Genomic DNA, 26,706 nt, shown 5'->3' with positions numbered 1-26,706 from the left:
GATTTCAAAGTACTCTCCTTTCAATTCTGAATTTTCTGAAAAAAAATATCTTGTGATAAGTGAATATTCTTTTGTTATAGGATTTAATACAGTCTTTAGGTAAATATCTAACTATGGTTATTTAAATGAAAAAAATAAGGCTAATACAAAAAAACCTCAAATGCTAAAAATATATAATAACTTTATTTATTATCCAGATACAGACTAATTCAAATGCCAGTACTTTAAATGGGCTAGGAATAGCAATAGGTAATATAAATTATTCAAAATCTGTATTCTTACACCTCTTGAGCTATTCAAAGTTCCCTTTTATTCCAGTTACTGGTGCAGGAACCAGTCAATTCTATGCAGTCTTCAACTAGCTTCCCGTCAGTACTACCAGTTAGCATTTCACAGCAGCTGGGGCTGCTAATGTCTCCCTCCCCGTGTTGGGTCATACTTGATGTTGCTCAACAGTCCATGGAAGTGGGAGGGGAAGGTGATGCCCACGGGGACACCCGTAACCAATGGGGAACAGGAGTGGATGAAAGCTTCCCCTTTCATCCCAGGCAGGGCAATTCTGAACCACACTTCTAAAGCTCCTGAAAGATCCCAAGGGATAAAGTACCAGTTGCCCACAGTGGTTTCCAACAAGATAAAACATCTTTTGGGAGTTTCTGCCTTTCCTGTTCACTCTGATTTTTCCTTATATCTGTTCCCTGGGATCATATTTAAACTAAACTGAACAAACAACAGCAATAGCAACAGAACTGCATTTTCTCACACCTGTGTGCTTTGGGGAGATCCAGAGAAAGACACCGTTTCCCCGAAAATAAGACCTAGCTGGACAATCAGCTCTAATGCATCATTTGGAGCAAAAATTCATATAACACTTGGTCTTTTATATTGTATAAGACCTGGTATTGTATTGTATTGTATTGTACTGTATTACATTACATTATATGATAAGTAAAATAAGACTGGGTCTTACATTAATTTTTGCTCCAAAAGACGCATTAGAGCTGATTGTCCGGCTAGGTCTTATTTTTGGGGAAACACGGTAGATGCCTTCTCCAAAATAAGAAAATGAATCACTTTCTAAATATTAGTTTATGCTCACCATGATAATATATCTTTAAAAACATTTGAGTAGACTTCTTAGGATTGGTAATATCTTAAGATGATTGTGAAATCGATCATCTGAACTGATCTTTGATTCAGCTGCTAAGATTTTGTATTTGTTACTCCTGATAGCATATTTTGCTGGTTTTCATTAAATCAAGTGAATGTTTTACTTGATGGGTAAGCAAACTAAGTCTTTTGTGGATTCCTGGGCAGGAGCCCAAAGTTCTAACATGTCTATGATAGAAAGGACTTCTTATATTTCTTCTAGTTCAGCTATGCTGCAGGAAAACTTACTGAGTATTAAGATTAGAAGTGGAGAGCTCTTTAACTAGGTATGAGAAAAAAATTAGTAAAACTTAAAAATCCTACTGAGATATACTTTAAAACCACAGGGAAGATTTCTTTTTTTTAAATTTTTTCAGTTGTACTGCCTATTTGATTTTTTAATTTTTATAAAATTTATTGAAGTGGCATTGATTAAAAATTATTTAGATTTCAAGTGTACAATTCTATAATACATCATTCTTATATTGCATCGTGAGAAGACTTTTTTTTTTTTAAATACAATTGTCTAAGTTCTCACTTGAAATGTCAGGAAATTAATGTTGAGGTGGGGTCAATCACAAAGGATTTGGGGCTTCTCCAGCTTTTATTTATTTATTACTATTATTATTATTATTATTATTTTTAATGTGCTGCTTTTTTTCTCTGTTTCTTTATAACTTAAACCCACAGTAAATTTTCATAGGAAGTGCAGTGGGGTATTGGTTTTCTCCATCATCTGTCTTCTTAAACCATTGGCTTTTTCTATCACATTTTAAAATAGAAAAAAATAACCACATTATAGTCAGACAAGTTTTTCCCCCATATAGGGGCATTTTCTTACAGGAGAATAAAAATGTTATAAATTCTCTCTTTTAAGCTTTAATGTTTGTTTCTTTGGTATTCAAGTTTCTGTTGAAAAACTGAAACATTTTTAAGAAAAAAACATGGAAACAATAATTTGGTGATTTACTTTCAGGATTTGAATCAACTATTCTCTGGAGAGGCAAGATCTAAGTTCAAATTGGGTTATGACAATTATTATATTACTCAAATGGTTCTAAACCTCAAGTTCTTCATCTGTAAAACAGGGATACCCTAGTATTGTGTGGATTCAATACAATGTGCTTAATCAAGTGTTTAGCATCGTCAGGGCTCGACAAATATTATCATTTTCACCATAACTGATATCATTATAATCTTCATCATCACTATTATCATCATCATTGTCTTCAAATGTCCAACGACACCGAACAGGGAAAAGCACTAACCACTTTTATTTCATTTCCTCAACACAGTAGTCCTATGAGTCAGTGATTACTCTACCAGCTTTACAGGTGAGGAAACTCAGGTTCCGCAAGTTCAAATAAAATTTCTACCAAATTTCTCAGTGAGAGAGGTAAGGTATCAAACTACGTCTTCTCAGCCACAATGCTCATAATTTTCTACTTCATGTGAAGTTGCGGAAAGTCAGAAATCTGTGAAACTAAATTCCTCGAGGACACACGCTTTTCCTTTGAAATTCTCATTTGGGAAAATCTTAAGCACGAAAGCTGATTTTTTGCTAACAATTTAATTGAGAATCCTAATGGATGTTTATTTCCCAGTCGAAAAACTCATATTGTGAGTACTGTCTGCATTCCCTGATGCCCATGCATGGCTTCCCACCTCGTATTTCCTTTGTACTCTGCCTCTCGAAAGTTATAAAATAGTCAGTGTGTAATTCTTAGGCAAAGACAATATGTAATTATCTAGCATGTTTTTAACAAAGTAAAATATACAGTTATCACTTTGATTCAATGAGTGGGTTACACATTACATATTTTTTGCTAGTTTTTTTCTTACTTAGGAATGAATAATAATATAAAAGAGAAAAAAAAGTCCTATGGTCCAAAATATGGCTTTTAAGCTCCAAATATTTTCTCCCAAGATACCTTTGGACTTTTTTATTATGAGGGTTTGTAACATCTAGTGAATTTCTCCCTCTTTCCCATTTCGTTTGTAATAGCTGTAAATGTAATTGTTGGTTTAATAAATTACGAATATTGGGTCTTCTTAGTCGATGCTTAAACTTCAGCTGAACCCTTGCAAAGACTGCATAAACACACTTAGAGAGCTACCAAAATCACAACCAACAGTACCAAAAAATATTTTTTCCTATCAGGTTTCATATTTAAAACTTAGAAACTTCGGTTGGCTTTGTAGTTACAGCTCAGAAATGTGCCTTTGAGAAAGACAGATGATAACACTTTATTTTATCATACTTCAGTATCTCTATCAGCACCCAGGGAATCTTTTTAGTCTATGTACGCAATACTTTTTTGTCACTAAGAGCAAAGCAGACAAAAATCTTGCTTTCATGGGACAAATATTCCATGGACAGAAGAAGAAGAGGAGCACAAGACTTGAGAGGGCAAGCTGACTGGGTGGGCAGCTCACTGCCCATAGTTTCAGAATGGTACTCACTGAGTAAAATGGAAAAAAAGTAATAATAATCTGTGGTTTGACGTAAAGCCTTGAACTTTGAATCAGATAATCTGAGTGTTAGACACTGATCTGATACTTTTCATTAGTGCTAACTGAAGCAAGTCATTTACTTTCTTTGGTATCCATTCGCTCATCTGCAAAGGTGGGATGATGTCAATTTCTCTTAATTTTCACTCTTTGTGATTAAAAATATGGCACAACTTCACTTTTCCTACACAGTCAAATCTAAATTTTGTTAACATTATATTAAAAACTTCAATTATCATTCTAGCTTCAATTTTCCAAGTAGTACTCCCTTTAACTGAGACAAGTCCTCTCCTTTCCTTATAACTAATTCTTACTGGTCTTTTAAGACTTAATCAAGGGAAGTTTTCCTTGGGACATTTTGAGTGTTGCCAAATTTATGTCTTCATAGGTAATGTCATGAGACACATATTTGGTATATTTATAATTGTTTCTTTTGGAGGGACTTTTAGAAGTAGAACTACTGAGCCAAAGAGGATGCACTTTATCTATCTATGTATTTATTTCAAATTTATTGGGGTGGCAATGGTCAAGAAAATGATAATACAATTCTATAATACATCATCTATATATTGCATTATGTGTGAACATTTTAAGGATCCTCTTATAAATTACCAAACTGCTTTCCAAAAAACTTAAAAAATTCACCTCTATGAGCACATTTGTCTCAAAAGATATTGCTTAACCAAAGATGCTACCTTAGTTTTTACTTTGACCAATTATTTGTCAACACATAAGACTCTACATGTTGGCTACATAAGCCAGTTAGGAACCTCTTCTTTACTCTTAACAAATTGCTTATAAAAGCCCAACACAGAGAATACAGTGTTAGGTGCCACATAAATCAATGGAACATAGAACACTGAAAGATGTGACATATTTGAAAACTAATACTAATATATTTATCAATAAATGTATTCAGTTTGATAAAAATTGAACTCACCTGATAGCTTTCCACTATTTTTTCTACAACATGCTTCCAATGAACAGATACCTCAGATGATGATAAGACTTTTACACCTACTTCTGTTGGGGCTTCACTGGGAGCTGAAATGTGATTAAAACATTAAATTCATACATAAAATGACTATAATATAAAATTCAAATAGCACCATTTGTGTATGAATGAATTAAAATTATGTTTTAATATTTTCAAATAGTTTTAATATTTCCAAAATAAAATAAGTTCAATCGCTGAATTACATCTTTCTCTACTTTTGTAATGTTACTTGCTTTTATTGGTCATCAGTGATAAATGTACACATGTATTCATATACATGAATGTTAATATAGACCCACATACATATGTATGTGCACACATACTTTTATAAAACATGGAAAGCTTTATGGACAAAACAACACATTTTTTTTTTTTAATTTCTCTCAATCAGCCTAAGAAAACCTGTGGATACAGATTAAAATTCATTACATTTAGCTTATCAACTCTACATTATCAAAAATGGGAAATTTGATGTTTATAATAGAACATTATTCATTACAATGAATTTTCCAGTTTCTCATACTTTCTGTTGATATGAGCTAAAGACACATAGCAATAGGGCCTGCTTTCTTTATGTTTAAGCTAAGAATTTTTTTTAAGGTCCCTTGAAACAAGTTGTGACATCTACGGCTTCTTGGGCTCAAGAAAGCTTTTATATAAGTCTAATCTTTTAACTGGGCATCAAGTCAAATATGTATCAAAATAGCCTGTGTTCAGTGGGAAAAAAGTTATTTACATCCCTTATGAAAACTACACAAAGAAACTAAGGAAATCTTTAAGTAAGAGTGATCAATTTTTATTGTGTTTTATTAACAAACTGTAATCCTCTTTTACATTAAAAACGCCCTACACATGAACACGGTTCAAATCAAGGTAAACATGTAGCACTATGAATAATTTTTTAGCATTCAAAAAAAAGATGAACACTTACACAAGTTTTGGCACATGCAGGTTTTACGACATTTGTGAAATATTTAGGACAGAAATGTAATTTAACACAGATAGCCATGACTAAAGAGATGACAAGCATGGCTATCTGCCTGATTACTTCAGCGTCAAATAAAGCAGTTAAAAAAAATGATATTGGGTGAGAAAATAACTTGTAAAATACTTCATACTTTTGTTTTCTCTGTGAGATGCACTCATGTTGTTCAATCTATTAACATTGAGCCACTGTATTTCTGCTGAATCAGAACAAGCATAGGAATGTAAGACTAAAAAGTCCTGAATTGGTTATACAAAATTAAATAATTTCCTCTTCTTTTTTTAAACTGTTTTTAGGTGAGTTAACTTAAATAAGTATGTATGTGGTGTACACACACACACACACACACACACACACACACATATAAGATTGCCTTTCATGTTTGCATTGGAAGTGAAAATCATTAGATGATTGAACACTTAAATTTTTTGAAAATATGAAAGCTAATAACTCTATGATTGAAGAGTGTGTGTGAGTTTTAAGGGATAGCTAAATGTTTATTTTGGAGTAAAAATAATGTAATTGAGTAAACTAATAGAGTGTTTTTCCTCTAAGATATCAGAATATCTCACATAGTTTTAAGTTTTCGAACTCTACCATTTGTGCTTCTCACACATGTGCAAAGAGAATCTTGGGCAAGGACAAATGTGTTAAGTCAGAAGGCAATGAAACCTCTGTTTCTAGCCATTAATTATACAAATAGTGTAAATAAGTACAGAGATATAAGAAGGTCTTATGTTTTTAATAGGAAAATAAATAAAAAGCATAGTCGCTTAAGTAGGAAATCATAAAAATCAATGCCAATATGTTTAGTTTAAAACTACATATTACTTAGCATAGATGTATAAAGCCTTCTAGGGGCATGCTCAGTTCAGTTAAAGTTTCTAGAAAAACAATTAGAGCCAGTACCTGTATCTTTTTTTTTCACCTACATCTCCTTCCAAATTTTTTCCTTTCCAAGAAAAAAATTTCAACTGGCTTTCTAAATCCCTTTTCATAGAATTATGCCTAGATTCCTTTTAATAAAATTCCAGCACTCTACCATAATGACAAAAAGTTACATAAATGCTACAATTATACAAGTTAGGGTTTTTTAAAAAGGGGAATTAAAAAACTATGTTAAGGAATTTCTAAGTAGTAAATTTTATGAATGCACAGACAGACTGAAGTTTCAATCAAGTATGAAGAATTTCTGACTGCAAAATTGTAACCAAGGGACCAGGAACAGGGGTCCAAACCAATTATTTTCGAGGAGCTATCCTAACTACCATGGACATGAACTAAAGGATGAAAAAGTTTTTGGCAACATTCTTATCATTTAGATGGGGATACTGACATTTTAATTTGGCTCAAAATAATACTCATTTATTAAATACGTAGTATTATAAAAAGATCTCATAAAGTAAGTCCTGAAAGACAGTAAATGAAATGCCTACCAGAGACAGAACTAGGTTTTTCCTCCCTTTTTTTTTTTTTTACCCACCGTCTTGTGCTGAATTAATGACTGCTACGAGGCTGTAAGGGCCATCTCCTTTGTTGTTGAAAGCCTTAACTTTGACTTGAAACGCAGTGGAAGGGCGCATGGACTCATCTTTATGGACATATCGACCAATATCTGGATTAGTAACTGTAACTTTTTTCCATTCTTCCCCATCAAATGGCTTAAATGCCACTATGTAACCAAAATTGTTGCCGTAGTGATATTCTCTTGACAAAGGCTAAATAGAAATCCAAATATTAAATAGGTTTAAGCAACACATTTAACAGCAGGCAAAATTCAATGCAAATAATACTAATGATAATGATATACACAGGAGCACATTCTTTGTAAAAACATAATCTTAGTTTGTAAGTTAGTGCTGACTGAAAATTCCAGGGCAAAACATGCTCAAACATGTGATAACTTCACTTACCAAGTTAGCTATTCCTGGAACATCCTTCTGGGGCTCCTGCTCTGGGCCTTTGTACTTTCAGTCCCTTCTACCTTCTAACTAGGATGCTCTCCCATATGTGACAAGGCTCTCTCCCTCACTTTCTTGAGGAAAAAAAATCACCTACTTGATGTTTTCCCTGGCCCCAGGTTGGCCATTTCCAGACTCTCTACATAATACTCCATAGCCCACCTCCTGGCTTTATTTTTTCTCTGTAACACTGTCATGATATACCCTATATAACTTACTTATCTAATTTATTGTCTCTCTCAATTACTAGGATATAAGTTTCACGAGGACGAAGTGTTTGTCAGTTTTGATTACTTCTTTAGCCATTGTACCCAGAACAAGGCCACAAGTAATATTTATCCAGTGAACGAATACATGAATTTTAGAGTTGAGAGGCATGATAAGAGAGTTATACAAGACTCTAAGATATTTGTATCGTAATCAAACAATAGAAACTGGTCAGAGGAAAAAAGAGAGAAAGCAGAAGAAAAAGGGCTAACGTTGCTCTCGCCTGTAGGAAGCTGGCTTTGGGACCTTGTCTGACTCTAATATTGAAGCAAGTGTTCTGTTTTGCATTATTTTTTCTGAGTTTCTTATTATTACATATATCAATTGTCCAATAAAGATGTCTGCATTAGCCCTAACAAGTCATTATTTATAAACACTGACTTAAAGCTCTTTGCAGTAAATGCTAATCATCTAGTCATATTTAGCCCATAAGGTAAATGTGCAAATTGTATATTTACTTTTCTCACCAGAAATTCCAAGTTAAAGTGTCTTGAGGAAAATCTTGAAGTGAATATAACACAATTGCTTGAATATACTTATGTTAAATAGGAATATATAAAAATGTATACAGTTCACAGGGTAAAGAAGTTATACTTGGTTGTAGAGTACACAATTGACTCTCAAACAACTTGGGGGTAAGGGGCACCAACCCCTTGGCACAGTCAAAAATCTGTATATAACTCTTGACTCCCCCAAAACTTAACTACAAATAGACTGCTAATGACTGAAGCCTTAGCAAAAACATAAACTGTCAATTAACATATTTTGTCTCTTACATGTATTATATTCTGTATTCTTACAATAAATTAAGCTAAGGAAGAGAAAATGTTAAGAAAATAATAAAATACATTTGCTGTATTTATTGGAAAAAAATGAATGTATAAGTGGACCTGGGAGGTTCAAACCCATGTTGTTCAAGGATTAACTATAGATATTCTGACGCATGATCACAGGATGCACAAAATGCTATTTTGGATTAGAGGATATAGACTAACGTTTCCACAATAAACATTGTTTCTTATTGCTAATTCTCTACTTGGTTTTCGTAATTCAAAGTGTATCAGAATTGGCTATGGAGCTTTCAAAAATTAATGATTCTCCAGCCCTATTCCCAGAGACTTTATTTCACATTTCTAGAACTGGATTTCCCATTCAGAATTTTCTGACAATCTCTATCTTATCCCAAAGTTGATATCCACAGAGTTTAAGAAAATCAAGCTAGGAAAAAGCATTTTTTTTTTTAAATCTTACTTAAAAATGTGATTTAAATGCCTAGTACAAAATATGACCATACAACAAAAAATTGAGTTTTGCTAAATATCAACTTTTATATAAATCAATTTGATTTATGTAAGGAATAAAACCTGACATTTTTCCTGCTTCCCTCAAAATTCTTTAGTGCCTAAGTTGTATTCTTTGACTATCCGTAGTGATTAAGTACTAAAAATATCATATAAATACATGGATCTGTATAAGACACATTACCTAGGTAAACATCAGATGTCTAATTCACACAAGTTTGTACTATCACAGCCTTCTGCAACACCAGTATCTCTCTCACTTCATAAAATCCAGCTAAGATGTATTGTTTTCCAGACATTATAGTCTCTGATGTGGAACTCCCGTTTGGGTCATACCATTTTAATAAACTGTATATATCAGCAACAACTTTCTTGGGTGACTCCTAAGACTGACCTATCACGAACGCTTAGTAATCAAAGTAAGTCTCACGTGAGAAACAAGCTCCAATTAAAAAACAGGTGCTAATATAAAAGCTTTTTAACCAAATCTTTGGAGTTTTGACTATTAGGGAAAAAAAGTAATAAATTACATTTGGATTACCAACCCACCATGAGTTCAACATATCTCTGGACTCAGACAATTGAATATTTGTTTAATTTTTTTAGGCCAACAGATCCCTTGGCCTCAAGGATCAATTTTTGCATGTTAAGTCGTAGTAAGCCAGGTAAAATCTGACATGCATTTAAGAACAAAAATTATTTCAGTAATTTATTCTTGCTTGTGCTGCGGGCATTGTCTTTTTTTTATTTCAGTTTAGTTCAAAAACAAAATAGGTTTGAGATTAAGTATAGATCTAGCAGCCTATAACATACGCAATTTGTTAAGACTCACCGCCCATGTTATGGTCAGCTCTCTGTTGCTTCCTCCCCCACCTCCCACATCTGAAGGAGCCACATTAGGTGCTGAAACAAACAAACAAATAAATAAATAAAACAAAATATATAGAGGCTATATAATTTCTTCTGGCATTAAAGTTCTAATTCACTACAGAAACCACATATTGTTTTTCTTTCACTGCAAAAGACAAACTGCACATGAAAGCCACTCAATTAGAACAATGGCTCACAGTAGCTGCAATAATCTGTTTTACTGCCAAGATAACAATTGATTCAGTGCCATAGGAAATATGCCAGTTTTCTTCAGCAAAGGGTAACAAAGCAAATTTGCCTCCCCCATCCTTTTTTTTTTGTGCCTATATTCTTTCATTTAATATGATTTTGAAAGATTAGATGTACTTTTTTGGGAACTGTATCACAGCTCTTACTTTTGAACCCTATGCCCTTCTGTAACAACAAACTGTTCTCTTAGTTTTACGCTTCAATCTACAAATGACGGCTAAGAAATGGTGCTTGTGCATTAACAAAGTTCCGTCCCCACAAACCTGGAAATATTGGAAAGCTATTATTGTCCCTTGCGTTCCCACTTCCAGTTCCTAAATCTTTTCTGGCCCCATTAGTGACTCCAACTCTCCCCTATATCTATAGCTTATATCTATCCTTCAGTTTTCAGTCTGTTTACTGTAGAGACCCTGCATTTTGCAGTCTCTCCATCCTTAAAAGTCATCCTGTGATACTGTTTTCCTCTTCATCTCCAAGCCATCGCACTCTCTCTTGTCACTGAACTGCAAAGAACTGATATATGACTGCGTTTTGTACTTCACTTCATAGTCACTTTTTAACAACCCATAATATGTTTTAACTTTGTCTTATTACTGCAATTACTCTCTAAAAAAAAAAAATCACAAAATTACTTCAAACTGCCAAGTCTAATGGCTTCTTCTGTATTTTTCCTCCAAGTTATTCTTTCTTCTTGAAAGTCCTTCAGGATAGCTGCTGGCTCTTACTGGATTTGGATACTGTATCTTACTGTACACTGTATTTTACTAGATTTCCATCTAACAGGAGTTGTGCAGATAATAAGCATAGTTTGTCCCTGCACTCGAGGTACTTGGAGACTAGCTACACAGCTACATGGATGAAGTCTGTGTTTTTAGAGAGGACATACATTTTTCCACACAAATGCTGTGGCTCCAGTCTGAGATAGCATTCCCAGATCTGTTAACATTTTAAAGAAAAGATGAAACAGCAGTTCTCCCTTGAGTCTCCAAATTACTTATAAATAGGAAATAGTCACAGCTTCCTCAAGGCTCTCAAGGTCCATTTAGTGAATTACTTACAAATAATTTTGACTTGAAGATAGATACCTCAAAACTTCTCCTAATATTAGCCATGTAAATTCTTTGGTGAAGTATATACATTAATTGCACAGAAACAAACAAAATTCATGCTTTTCTTTACATCTATAAAACTATATGATGATTTCCTTTTCTAATGAAGAAATTAATCTGAAGTTGGAGAGATTTTCTTTTACTATTTTAACTGTCACTATATGAATATTAGAAATGAAATTTGTTCACAAGGATGTTAAAAAATAATTTACTTATAGCACTTTGGATAAATACATATTGGAGTCTGGGATAGTAAAATAACTCCTGGAAACTCTTTGTATCCCATAACTCATATTCTGAAGTTAAAAACTCTCCAGGCTATAGAGAAACAAGGAGTATACTGTCTTATAACCAATGACTAAATCAAATTTTGTGTTTAACTCTACATGTAAGTATAGTGGTCATAGGCAAAAATTTTAAAAAATAACTAGAATAATTTATTGTACTGCAATTTGTTGAATAAAATAGTGCCTTCACCAGGACAAGTATTATTTTCCAAATCATTTTCCTGTGATCTTTTTCATTATAACTAAAATTAACCTTTTTATTTAGAACAGAGCTAAACAATGGAGTGTATTTACATTAGATTGAATATTTTTCCATTTTATAATGTTTATTTTAAGCTCTTTTTAGCATGCTTCAAATAACTAATTCAAGATGTATTTTCTCTTCAGAAATTACTCATTGAGCTCGTGATGCTTAAAGTAAGACAAGCAAAAGCACAGACATAAAGGTAACTGTATCTCTCAATAGTGTGTTTTTATGTCTTTCTTGGATTAATTATTGACTTAATTTCTTCCATTTAGTTTTGAATGTTCAGTTCTAGTCTTAGCAGCTAAGGGACATTTTTTTCACAGGTAGAATTGACACATAACCTATGTATCAGACATGAATCTGAGAAGAGAGCAGCGAAGTGCTCTGTATTTGCTTTTAGCCCTGCAGGAACAGGAGGTCTTGGCCAAAGACCGATTCCTTTCAGGCAAGTAAATCACTCCAAGGACAAAGAGGCTTGTTTAACTTTAGGCTCCAGGGCATTGAACAGTGAACAAACCAGACTTTCTTTTAACAATAAATCACTAAAAGAATTTAAACGGATATTTGGGATAAATACAGAATTATGGAATTAATCATGAATAAACATTGTTTACCATTTTACTGTGGAAGGTTAAAAATAGTGAGGGAGTTTAACTTGTCCATTGGCCATGATTTTAGTCTAATAGTGATTTCCTAATGCGACTGGGTTGGTGCAAAAGTAATTGTGGTTTAAAAGGTTAAAAATAAGTGCAAAAACTGCAATTACGTTCGCACCAACCTACTATGTATAAGATTGCTTCTGTATTTCAGTCATAGATCTAAAAAATATTTTGAAAACAATCAATCCAATGCCATGACTGTTTTGCTTTTCTATACAAAGAAACTAATAGTACCAGTTTTACTTTTAGATTTGAATGCTTACATAATTTGCATTAAAGTACAACAGCTCCCCATTATCCATTCACTTCACTCAATTTCAGTTAGGTTTACCCACAGTCAGTGAGAAAATATGACATGAAAAATTTCAGAAACAAACAATGTATACATTTTTAAATTTTACTCTGTTCTGAGTAGCATGATAAAATCTCATGCTGTCCTGCTTAGCTGTGAATCATCCTTTTTGTCCAGCGGATCTATGGGTATACATTACCCACCTGTTAGTCACTTAGTAGCTTTCTCAGTTATCTGACTGACTGTGGTGGGATGGCAGAATTTGTGTTCAAGTAACGCTTATTTTACTTAATAAGGACCCCAACGTGCCAGAGTAGTAATGCTGACAATTCAGATACGCCACAGAGAAGCCACCGTGCTTGTTAGCGTCCACAGAAGGTCAGTGGTAGCCGAAAGCTATGACACAATGTCTACGTCATTCACCTCATTGCATCTCATCATGCAGGCATTTTCTCATCTCACATCATCACAAGAAGAAGGGTGAGGACAGGACAATAAGATATATCGAGAGAGAGACTATATTCACAACTTTTATTACACCCTATTGTTATAATTGTCCCATTTTATTATTAGTTATTGTTGTCCATCTGTTACTGTGCCTAATTTAAAGTTAAAATTTATCATAGGCATGTATGCATAGGGAAAAACAAAAACCAGTATAAGTAGGGACTGGTGCTATTTGTGGTTTCAGGCGTCCTGTGGTGGGTCTTCATCACAGAGAAGGCGGGCTACTGTATCTCTTTGGGCTTTGATGTTTTATTTAACAATGTATATAGATTAGCTTATGACAAATCCTAAATTATGAAAATCGTGGGGTGTGCCTGGGGTGCCAAAAACTGTATACACATGACTTGCATTTATCTTTTGTTATTGGCATATATGATTATAATTTTAATACAGTTTTTCCTTTCTTAAAATGTGTATATATACATTTTTTGGCACCCTCTGTATAAAGATAGGCATTGATTCAAAATATATTCACTACTTAGTTCTTGTTAATTATTGCTTTAACTTGCATAGTGATTTTTAACGAAATAGATACCATGAATGCAACTTTTCACCTTCATTTGCATCAAAATTTTATTGTTTTTTTTAAAAATTAGTAAGAGATTCAAAGTTGTTATATGGTAATGCTCTAGAGTCTAGAAAACCAAAGGGATTAAAGTCTTTCATCTGCTTTTATTCTCTCTTTAAGTATATATACATCCTTTCTGAAGAGCTGTTTATAAAAATCAAATGAATAATATAATATTGTATATTCAAATGAGAGTAGTTCTTTTCAACTCTTATGATCTCCTGGGCTAATGGTGGAGCAGACTGCTAACACTCCAAATTCATCTACCATGTTAACATCAGTGAGTTCTTTCCATAGTAGGTAAAAAAGATAGAGTCCAAGATAGTTCACAATAATCTTAATGTCTTAGGATCTCATCAGGCTGATATTGCAGGTTTATTTACCTATGCTTTGTTGTCAAACAGGAAATTTAAATGGGTAGAGCATAGTAGATTTGTTAATTGCTTAATGGAATGATAATCTAAAAACAAGTCATCTGGGGAAATGTTTACATGGATAGAAAAGAACGCTACACACTGAAATAATCATAATGCACAGTAAAATTATTATGAAGAACTCAAATCAATTATGGATTGTTTAAAATAAGTAGACTTAACGTTTCCTACTTTATCTCTCTCAGTGTATTAAAAGCAAAAGCATCTAACACATATGTTAACCTTGTTTTCAAACAAAACAAATTATATTTTGGAATGAATTCTTCTAAATCATGACATGCAAACACCATTGTCTCTTTGATCACTGCTTCTCTTGCCATGATCTTCTATTAACTTCTAATTGTCAGTATCATCATCTTACCCTTCTGTTCATCCTTTTGCCTTCTATAAGTAATTTTGAGCACCAGTTATGAATACTGTGCTGTGTTAAGCACTAAAGATAATAATATGAATAAAATCAGATTCCAGTCCTGAAGGTACTCTCTGTAATATGCAGAAATTAAATATGTACAACTAATTGAAATTCAATGTTAAATATACCCAATTTGTTAAAGTTTGCTGAATGAATGAAGCCCAGCTTAATAAAAGACTAATCTAGAACTTAGAAATGATTTTTATATACCATACCTCATTGGATACTCAAATCAGCAGTTTGAAATAAGTACAGTTGACCCTTGAACAACATGGGTTTGAACTGTGCAGGTACATTTATATGCAGAATTGTTTCATTTTGTAAACAGACAATATAAACTTATGGTATAGATAAATACAATACAGGACTGTACATGTGTTTTCTCTACCTTATTTTCTTAATAACATCTTCTTTCTAACTTACGTTATTGTAAGAGTATAGTATATAATACATATTACATGCAAAATATGTATTAATCAATTGTTCATGTTATCATAAGATTTCCAGTTAACAGTAGGCCATTAGCAGTGACGTTTTGGGGAAGTCAAAAATTACACGCAGATTTTTGACTGCAAGGGCCACTTCCTTTTACTCCCATGTTGTTCAAGGGTCAATTTTATGTGGGGAAGTAGCGTTATTGTCTTTTTACAGGAAAGGCAAATGAGTCCCAAGAGAAATTATCAGATCACACTGATTACATAGAGAAGCTGCAGCTGTAACTCAGGCCTCCTGATGGCTTAAAAATGTATAGTCTACTTCTTTATTCTATTTTATTACTAATGACAGTAACTAACTTTAATATAATATCTTACTAGCTACAAAATATGTTCTTATCACCATTCCCATCCTTTATCAAACATATTTAAAACATTAAATATAAAAATAAGTGAAACAGCAGAATAGCTTCATTAGACATGAAATTAAAGCTGTATGCCTATTAGGTTGGTGCAAAAGTTACTGAGGTTTAAACAGTTAAAAATCATTGCAAAAACTGCAATTACTTTTGTACCAACCTAAGAGTATGAAAGTATTGATTCTGGTGTTGTTATTTTTTCTATTTTCCTGCTTAGGTTAATCCGGTAAATAAATGCCAAAACTGTCAAAACAAATCTCACTGCACCATTTTAGAATATCAACTCACCAACTGCAGCTGCAGATCTATTAGCTATGGGGATATGTCTTACAGTGACACATTACTTTGAAGGAAGCTTTTGTTATCTCTTTCTTACAGTCAAAATTAAATGCGTTATAATAAATTACAAACACATCTTCTAATTCTTCATTTGGGACCATCCTTTTTATAATGCACTTGTCTGAATCCGAAGACTATACCCAACTGTGCGCTGAGATATTAAAATTAAGTAATTGGACAGATAAGGGCATGTGCTTCACTAGATAATGTAATGTCTTTCAATCAGCATAATGAGGCAGGAGCAACCTTTCCATCAAATGGGAACCAGCCTTTATCCCACATGGCATATGTTCGCATCTCTTAGAGAGCCGCTATAAGGGTACATGACAAGATAAACATACCTCTGTTTTAGAAAGTATTTTTATTTTCTTATAAGGATGAAACTGTAAATGTCCAATTTTATGCATATTCAATTTTTTAAAACCAGGATGGAAGGACAAGCAACTAAAGAGAAACGGTTAAAAATAGTATATTAGATATACTACAAATTATTCCCTTAAAATGATTAGAAATTACATGAAATTATATGATCCTCTGTTATGCTTATAAAAAATAGAAATAGATTGCCAAATGAGGTGATTAATTACAGAGTAGACAATAATATCTTATAAGCATATTAGAGTTTAAAATGAGCACTAATCGCGTAATAAATACATTTTAGTCAGCAAATATTATGTGCCAGACAGTCCTACTTTTATTGCTTTTAATCATAAAAAATAATCTAATAAGATAATTTCCATTTAGGGATGAGAGAGGTTAAGTAATGTACCCCTAATAGCCTCTAATGTAGCTATTAAATTATGGCACCAGGATTCTACTGAAGGGTGAGTGTCCTGATGCTTCAGTAGGGGACACCGCCCTCCCACAAAGTGGTTGAGGAGCAATGCTTTAAGAATTAGAAAGCCCTGGATTTGATTCACACTCGCTGGGTGTAGACTTAACTTACTTGTCTGTAAAATTAGGAATAATAACACCAATTTGATAAAGTTATTGTGGGAATTACGTAGAATCATTAAAGTAGAGAGCTCAGCACTGTATCTGATAATATTTAACAAGTGCACAAATGATGGTAGCCATAAAAGTTAATAAAAGGTTCTAAAATACTTTCTTATGAAAGATTAACAAATGTGTTACAAGTTATAGGGTTTATTTTTTCACAATTGAAAGGAATAATCATGTCATTATGTCACTAGAGAGCTGTATCTTGCATTGTGACTAAGACTGTCATCACTTCATAGGTTTGTTTGTTTGTTTGGCTCTGAAGACTTTTAAAGGAAGTTATTTTCTAAGCCCACTAGAGAGAGAATTAATTCCTTAACAAAATAGCATTAGAGCAAACCTAATGTAAGAGGTGATGCTTAAAGAAGGTAATGCCCCAAACTGGTTGGTTCCAAGTAACAACATTGCCAAAATTTTAGGTTTGATATCACTCTGAAACAAGTTTTTCCCAGTCTTTCTAAGAATAAGAAGTCACTGAGGTTGAAAAGTCTTCAATTACATACAAACATACAAACTACTGGTACATCAAAGTATCCTTGTCTTCTAAAGATGATATGAAATATAAAATTATATTCATAAATTGAGATACAAAAGAATCAAATTGAATCTCTCTCTGAGACATTTGCTGTTCCTAAAAACATATTTGATTTAATTACTTGTACTTTGAGATAAAACAAAATCTAAGATAATTCTGTCCAGATGATCAGCCTATGCATATTAAAGCAATCATTTCCTGAGATACATAATAAAGATATTGTTTGCCACAAAATTCCTAAGGAGGAGAGGGGAATTTATCAATGCCAGAGAAAGTATCCTCCAATACTTTATCAATGCCAGAGAAAGTATCCTCCAAAGTATCCTCAATGCCAGAGAAAGTATCCTCCTTTCCCATGAACAGTTTTGTATTTTAATCATGTGTTTGGGTAAGACTTAGTTCATATTTTATTAATCAAGAGATCACGGAAAATTAATCAAGCTCAGTGAGATAAAAAAAAAGGTCTATATCTGAGATAAGTAGGTTGCAAAGTTTAACTATTAGGTTGGTGCAAAAGTAATTGAAGTTTAAAGGTTAAAAATAATTGCAAAAACAGCAATTACTTTTGCACCAACCTAATAGAATAAGTTTACACAAACCAACTTCATCATTTAATTTTTTTTGTATTTTTATTATGAAAATGAATACTCATTAAATCAAATCAAGTGCACAATCTCTCAGCATGAAATTGTGATTTTAAACCTCCAGTCTGATCAGGCCCCAGTTCCTTTTCATTTTTGTTTTTCCAGAACGGGCAACTGTGTTTTGTCTATCACACAGAAGCCTCTATTGCAAACATGGGAGGCACTAGCGAATAGTAATAAAAACCAAATACAAGAATCCTGGCTACGTGGTACCTATATCCTACAAAACATCAATTTATGTTACCTCCATATCTTAATGAGATTTCTGTGAGGTAGAGAAAAAGGAACAACTGTGCTTATTTCACAGGTGGGTGTACTAAAACAAACAAACAAACAACATCGTGTCTAAGTCATCTAATTTCATAGTTAAGGATGAACTCTAAACTTTGTTACTATACCACTAGTATTGGCTCATACAAAAAGATGTCTTTTTATGACTCCTGCCTGAGGAACCTCCTTTAAGAGAGAAGCTCAATGATTGAGTAGAAGTGTCAGACAGATCAGCATTTGAATTCTGAATCTAGCAAGTAGTTATATTAATTTAGGTAAACTGTTTAGTGTCTCTGATTCCTGCCCATTGACGGACACTGGATAGTAATAACTACTTCAAAATATTATGAAAATTAACTGAAATGTGTCTCCGTGCCGATCAGCATTTTAGTATTTTTTTCCCTTTATTACAGAATCATCATTTCTATCTGGTAAATTACATGAAAGTTTAAGACATAGATTATTGATGGCAGTCATGTGAATAACTTGGCTCTAAAAAATACATTAACATTCATAATTATATTTAGAAGTTAGGACAAAGAATCGAGGTAGCCAGAAATGTGGATAAGGGATATTAAGATATCACAGAAGAATTTTAATGGCAGTCTATCATCCATTTAAAATCTTCTCACCAAATAAAGCACTGAAGTTTGGCAAGGCATAGTAAAAATAAATGAACTCAGAAAGCCTACAAAATATTTTCTTTTTCATAGACAGGGAATAATAAAACAGAGCTATTATTAGAATTAGAACAATATTTTTACCTAGTAATGCAGGGGGAAAGAAAATAGAGTGGAGTACTTCTTGTACTGAAGGCTATTTAAATGGAGCTGGTTTTTAGCATTTAAAAAAAAGGGAACCTAAATTGGAAGAACAGCCAACGTTGAGCTGTGATAAAAGAACATATTTAGAGTGACACCTAATATTAAAAGGACACATTATAGCTCTTTTGCAGAGATGCTATGATTCCTCAAGTAGTATAGATCTGAGAAGCCCTCATCACATTCTCTCCACCCCTTGCTCACCCTACCCTCCCAGCCCATACCTTCCATCCACTTGGCCATTCGGTTATAAATGCCTTTAAGAGACACGCAAAATTGTGAACCTTCTAAATCACAGAACCTGCTTAATCAAGAGTCTATCTGGTTAGATTCACAATGTACATTAAAGTTTATATTCTAAATACCAACTCCATTTAAGCGGTCTCTAGTGGATTATGCAGTGGTTTCCATTTACTTTTTCCCCTACGTTAATTATGTAAAAATATTCTTCAACTTCATTTTACCTTTTTTGATTTTTGACTGTCTTGACATGAAATACACATACCTGTGTGAAATACATATATACGCAGTGTTCAGATGAATCACTTACCTTAGACCATTATTTATTTCCAAATACATTCAACTACATATTAAATTGCCACTGTATCTATAAGGCTTCTAAAATTTCAAAAGTTTCTTCTACGTACCGGCACCATCTGTTTTAATTTTGTTCGACGGTATACTGGGCTCTCCTATACCCAATGTATTGGTTGCTACCACACGAAACTCATACTCCATCCACGGGATTAAATCCACTGCTTTTGCTGCCTCCATGTTTCCTTCAATAATTGGGGGATCTAAATAAAATGAACATTGAATAGACAACATTACTTAAGTCGCATCACTTTTATAATATCCCACTTTCATTTTACTATGTTGAGAAAATGGCACAGATACCCCTGAGTTGAAATAAAAACAAAGATGAGGAATGACACAATGTTAAGTTCCAGGGAGTAAGAGGAGAGGTCATTAATAAATAAAACACTAGAAAGAGTGATGTACATATGAATCATCTATGTCTTAAGTCTAGGGTGGGAAGACTGACGAGCTCCCAGGTCCTGCCTATACTGCTCGTCCATGGACTACACCTTGAATAGCAAGGAGCTGTATTCTCAAGTGCAATTCAAGAAGATTTCCTGAGGCAAGGATATAACTGTGGCAGTTAAAAATTTTATGGAATGCCACTGATGTAGTGTATGGGGCGTGAATGATTTATTAGTAGAGCACTTATAAGTTTATACCCCTTTTTAACTGGTTTTGTAGATTTATATCCAAGTCGTTTGGGGCAGAGATAATAAATGTTATAATTCAATAATATTTATTAAGTACTTCTCATAATTCATGCTGCTAGATACTAGATACTAATGGGAAGATTATAAATTATGGAGAGGATATGATCTGAAATTGCTTATTTAATTGAGATATGATAAAACATACAACCAGGGAAGGACTATACATTATTTTACAGTCTCTTAAAATATTTCCACTTGTGATTTTAATAATTAACTTACATATATACATGTAAATACCTGTACACCACTTATTTGGAAAATGTGTTCCTTTAGGCTTATCTACGACTCATTATCTTATGAGGTAGGGTATTTTAATCCGGCAAAGCATGCCATGAACATGTAGCTTTTTATGATGTTGTACCCATCTCCCTAGTAAATGCTAAGCATCCTAGTGTCCAGTTTCTGCTTTTGGACAAATTTCTGGATGGGTCAGACTATCCCATGCCGTACTCTGCTTTGATTTTAACTTTCCTGGACATTAATTTTGCCACCTATTCTCTTCTTTTGTTATGAACTTGTTCTATATATTTGACATATATTTCTTACTTTCTGATTAAAAGTTTGCCTTTGCCTTTCCCTCTGTTTTGATTCTACCTATTTATCTTCTTTCTCCTCCACACTCCCTCACACCAAATCAGAATTTGTTTGTCTTAGTTCACATACATAGGGACTTCTTTTAGGTAATTGGAAGAGGGAAGGTGAATTTTTGGCTTGTGAAGGGCTCTTCATGGAGAAAAGGGTAAAACAGAACTGGCTATTATTACATTGGGTAGTGTGGCCTTTCTTCCTCTCCAGATACTTTTCAATGATTTGAAAAGTATAAAACAAGATGATCTAGTGGATTGAATGGTGACCACCAAAAATATATGTCTATGCTCAAATCACCAGAACCTGTGGCTATGACCTTATGTGGAAAAAAAGGGTCTTGTGGACGCTTTTAAGACTGGAATTAAGTTAAGAATCTTGGATCATCCTGGATAATATAGGAGGGCCCCGAATCTAATGACAAGTGTCCTTATAAGAGAAATACAGAGGACAGACACACATAGACGAGGAGGATACAATGTGACCACAGGAAGAAACTAAAGTGATGCAGCCACAAGCCAAGGAACATTTGGAGCTACTGGAAGAAGCCAGAAATGGGGTCTTCCCTAGGGCCCTTGGAGAAGGTGCAGCCCTGTCAACACCTTTATATTGGACTTCTGCCGTCCAGAACTGTTAGACAGTACCTTTCTGTTGTTTTAAGCCACCAAGTTTGTGGTAATTTGTTATGGTAGCCCTGGGAAAATAATACAGAGGTTTCAAGGCAGACGCTAATGGGACTATTTGAGAGTTTTTGATTTTTAGGAGTTGGGGGAGTCCAAAGGAAAAAGTGTGGTAGCAACCTGTTTGTTATTCCTGGAATCAAAAAGAGAGGAGAGTAACTTGGACCACAAAAACAATACTGGGAATCAGGAATGGGCTCTAAAATGTGTGTTTTTTACTGGGTTAGTTCGGAATCAGACCACTTTTTACAGATAATCTCAGTATTAAAACATCAGATCTTAACTGTATAATGCGTATCAGAGGTTTCTCTCTATGAAAACTAAAATGGTGTGTATTAACCTGGTAGGTTATTTAAGTCTTGGTTCTACTTCTGAATGTAAATTTTAAGCAAATCCTTACTTTAATTCTCAGATCAAAAGACTCCCTTGAAAATGTTTTATTTTAGTAACCAGGCATGAACAGTAATCCACAGATCTATTTGCAAACACCTTGAGTCCATAAGGCTCAGTATAAAAAGTTGCTGGCTATTCTTTAGAAGAAAAGAGAAACAAGCTTCAAGGGTATCTTAAGGCCAATAATTCACAGTGTTTTGGTTGCCTGGCAACCATGCTGTGGTGCCCAGGCCACACCAGCTAGTTAATTGAAGAGCTTCAAAAACAGCCAGAATGACCTCAGGACTGAAAAACAGATTGTCTCAAGAATAAATCCAGGCAATGTAATCCCACCTGTTCTAGGTTCTTGGAAGTTGCCAAAGTGAGTCCTGGCATTTCCTTAGGGTATCAATACAATCGGAACCTTTAGGATCCAATTCAAAACCCAAACATTTGAAACTACTCAGAAAGAATTACCCTCTCAGAGTTTCTAACGAGAAAAGCAGGTCTGTGTTTGAGAATGGAAATGGGCATTTAAAGGCTTCTCACTGGTGCTGACACAACTACTCAGTGTTATGTTAGAGGCTCTAGACCCAACCCATAGATCAAATTGCCTGGCAGGACTCAGGAGGAAGCCATAGATGTGACAAAGAACCTTGCAGCAAAAGAGAAGCAAACTGTGCTCTGGCATCCCAGATGGTATGATTCATTGATCCTTCTCTAAGGAAAATTTCAATGTAGATTCTTAAAAACCGATAAATTCATATTTGAAATAATAACAACAAAAAAATGAAGCAACAAAAAGGCAAAAAACAGTAAATTCTAAAGAATAAATCTCCCACAATGACCCTAGTGTTTTTTTGTTTGTTAGCTATTTTTTAAAAAACAGATCAATTTGTCAAAGATTTAAAGAGAAAGTACTAAATTCTAAATAAAGATATGGTAGAACAGATACTCATATACTGGTGGTGGGAATAAAAACCCGTTCTACCTTTCTACAGAGTAATTTGGCAATATAGTTATGGGTTTAAGCCTATTTACATTCAATAATTTAGTTTACAAATGTCTATTCTAAAGAAATAATCTAAAGATCAGAAAAACATTTATCTGTGAAGATGCTAACTGCAGATTTGTAACAGTCAATTCTAGTCTTCTATATGCAGAACTTTAAATATAAAGACATTTTTCTTCTCTTTTATAGAAAACATATTCCAAGTTCTCTCAATTGTTCCCCATAGCATGGTTTCCAGGATTCTTTATGATCTCGCCAACATCCTGCTTACACAGACACAAACACACACACACACACACACACACTATCACCAACAATATTTTTTTTCTCTTAATTAAAGTAGCAGCATAGAATCAAACACAGCATTCTAAATTTGACCTGAACATCTTATAGTACCTTGGAAATGGCGTCAGATTTCAGAGGTCTATCACTTAAAAAGTCTGACAGAAGTAACTGTAGATTGTTTTAAAGGTATACGGTCTATTCTTTCATCTCATTGATCTAAATTCCATTCTTGAACTGCTGTAAATTGATATTTTTGAAAAATATTTATTGACCACCTTAAATAATTACCTACATAAAACTGAGTTTAATCGTGTACTTTCCTTTTTAGTGGACACCACTATAAACAAAAAAAATATGACTTTTATTTATGCATTTGTTGTAAAAAGTATTTTTCACATCCACTTAGGATATAGTCATAAAAGAACTTTACTTATACAACTAACAAAAAGAACACACAAGAAAATCTAGAAAAAAAAATCAATTTTCAGATCCCATCAGAGAGCTGAGTTTGTGAAGAAATCTAATGAACTAAAGTCATCATTGGTAGAGTAATGCGGAGAGGAGGAAGTAGTCATAGGTGTTCATAAGAGAAAACCGTTTAACTCTTTACAGGTATTTAAAGACAAAGTGCAGGCTGGCATGGCTCTTTTGAATCCCTGGGAGCCCACAAATCAAGGAGAGTCTGCACTCATCCACCAATTCTTTTTTGTAGGCCTTCACCAAGTATATTCAGGAAAATTTGGGGGCAAGACAAGAAAGCCAAGAGAGACATTCCTCTGAGCTTGAGACATCTCAGATCCGCTTAAGTTTAAAAGCAGAGCAGGAAAACTAAGACTCCACATGCATCCTGGGCCTTACACTGCATATGAGTAAGTGGCCATTACTGGCTGGGTAAGTGGCAGAGAGCTGAGACAAATCCTCCTCCTCTATGAGGTGCAGGTACTTTGGGTCTGCTGAGATCTGAGGGGAGGATCAAGAACTGAAAAAACCCTCAGGCAGGACTGCTTATCATAAAACAGTTGTCTAGACAGAAGCAGGGGATCTAAAAGAACCCTCCCTGAGGTCCAAGCTAGAAGAGCCAGTTGAAGTCTGATGGTAAGGCTGGAAAACCATCAGACACTCAGATATGAGCGTAAGTTCTGATCCTATACTCAAATCGCTTAAACCCTGCATTTATCCGAATTTAACAGCAAAGATCAGATTATCTCAATTAAAGATTAGGTTGACTCAGCACCTGAAAGAATGACACATATTTTCCTGGGCATAAATAATATATACTTCAGCCTCTACTGTTCTAGTACACATAATGTTTGAAAATCAATAAAAATTATCAGTCATATGAGAAAACAAAGAAGTGTGATCCATTATCAAGAAAAAAGAAAAAATCTATAGAGGTTGATTTAAAGGTGACACAGATATTGAATGATCAGGCAGGGACTTTAGAACAACTTAATAGTTGTTCTATATACATAAAATATCGAGTTGGAAAGATGCACAACATGTACAAACAAATAAAAACTTTCCCTGAAACACTATGTGAACAATATTAAAAGGAGCCAAATGCTAAAAAAAATCCTATAAATATATATATATATATATATATATATATATATATATATATATATGATCAAAATTATTTTAATGGGATTTTCAGCTGACTGAATATAGCAGAAGAAAGGATCTATGAAAATGAAGAAAATTCATTAGACATTATCCCACAAACATACACCCACAATCTATGGAACACATCAAACAATCTAACATACATGTCAATAGAGATCAAGAGGAGGGTGGGAAGAAGGAAGGGGGGGAGAGAGAGAGAGAGAGAGAGAGAGGAAATATCTGGAGAAATGACTGAGAATTTCCAAAGTTGAAGGAAGACATCAACTCAAAGATCCAAGATTCCTATCACGATAAATATATTCCCATCCAGTTGAAAAGTGAATATAAAGAGAAATCTTGAAAGTAGATAGAAGAAATGGCCACACTCAATACAGAGATATGAAGTAAAAACAATAGTTGCCTTCTCATCAGACACAATGCAGGCAAAAAGACAAAGGCACAATGTTTTTAAAGTGATCACAATAAAAAGTAACTTAGAATTTATATCCAAAAAATATGACTTCAATATGAAAGGAAAGTTTTTTTGTTTTTTTTTTTTTTTTTTAAATGTGTAAAGGCTGAGTCTTTTACTCCAGCAACTTGAATAATCAGAGATGTTAAAAGAAGTTCTTTGCTCAGGGAAAGTATACTGCATAGAAATCCAGTTCTATAGAAAGGAATGGAGAACCCACAGGAATAGTACATGTATTGGTAAATATAAAGGGACTTAGAAACAACTTTCAGTGAACTGAGAATAAAAAAGAACTTCCTCAACCCGATAAAGGGCATCTAAGATGACATATTTAAAGTGCTGAAAGAAAGAAAAAAAAACTGTCAATGAAGAAATTGTATCCAATAAAACTCTCTTTTAAACCTGAAGGGGAAATAAAGACATTCCCAGATAAGCAAAAACTGAGAGAACTGGTTGCTGGCAGACCTACCTTATAAGAAATACTAAAGGAAGTTCTTCAGCTGAAAGCAGTTGACCCCAGAGAGTAATCTAGAAAAACACCCTCCAAATAAGGAGCACTGCTAAAGGTAATTATGTGATTATAAAAGATAGTATAAATCTGTATTTCTTCTCTTATCTGATTTTAAAGCCATTGTAGGAAACTACAGATATCTATCTATATATCTATCTACCTATTGATATATACATATTTATAAATATATACCCATATACTCATATATATACACACACCTACATGTGTTTATTGTGCTAAAATAAAATTAATTGTGTTAAAATCAATAAAATTGTGTTGTTGGGACTATAGTGTACAGAAATGTAATATATTTGACAATAACTTAAAGGGGCAAGGAGAAGCAAAGCTATGTTAGAATAAGGAAATAATATCAGATAGTAACTCAAACCCACAGGAACAAATGAGAAGGATCAGAATTGTTAAATAAAAAGGTTAATATAACAAACTCTATACATACATACTTGCTTTCATTTCTTTTCTTCGCTGCTTTGAAAGACATTAAAATTATAGAATGCTATAGTTTTAGCAGAAGATCATCGGGTTTGTAACATATGTAGATGTGATATATATAAATAATATATAGCACATAAAGAGGGTAAAATGGAATAGAGCTATGTAGGAGTAACATT

General features: G+C 33.6%; 1 protein-coding gene across 5 annotated transcripts in view; it reads right to left on the bottom strand.

The window, feature by feature from the left end:
• The window catches only part of CNTN1 (contactin 1), a 287,480-nt gene that overhangs the window by 39,247 nt on the left and 221,527 nt on the right, over positions 1-26,706 (bottom strand). For all 5 annotated transcript variants that reach the window (XM_033117382.1, XM_033117384.1, XM_033117385.1 and 2 more), the window contains 4 exons: positions 19,914-20,063; positions 10,004-10,074; positions 7,126-7,360; positions 4,601-4,704 (listed from right to left, as the gene is read on the bottom strand). In XM_033117382.1, coding sequence (XP_032973273.1) covers positions 4,601-4,704; positions 7,126-7,360; positions 10,004-10,074; positions 19,914-20,063 — 560 coding nt within the window. The remainder of the gene's footprint in view (positions 1-4,600; positions 4,705-7,125; positions 7,361-10,003; positions 10,075-19,913; positions 20,064-26,706) is intronic.

The sequence above is a fragment of the Rhinolophus ferrumequinum genome, chromosome 10, assembly GCF_004115265.2.
Source record: "Rhinolophus ferrumequinum isolate MPI-CBG mRhiFer1 chromosome 10, mRhiFer1_v1.p, whole genome shotgun sequence".
NCBI classification, from domain to species: Eukaryota; Metazoa; Chordata; class Mammalia; order Chiroptera; family Rhinolophidae; genus Rhinolophus; species Rhinolophus ferrumequinum.
Note: the sequence above shows the minus strand (reverse complement) of the source record. Positions and strands in the feature narration are given on the sequence as shown.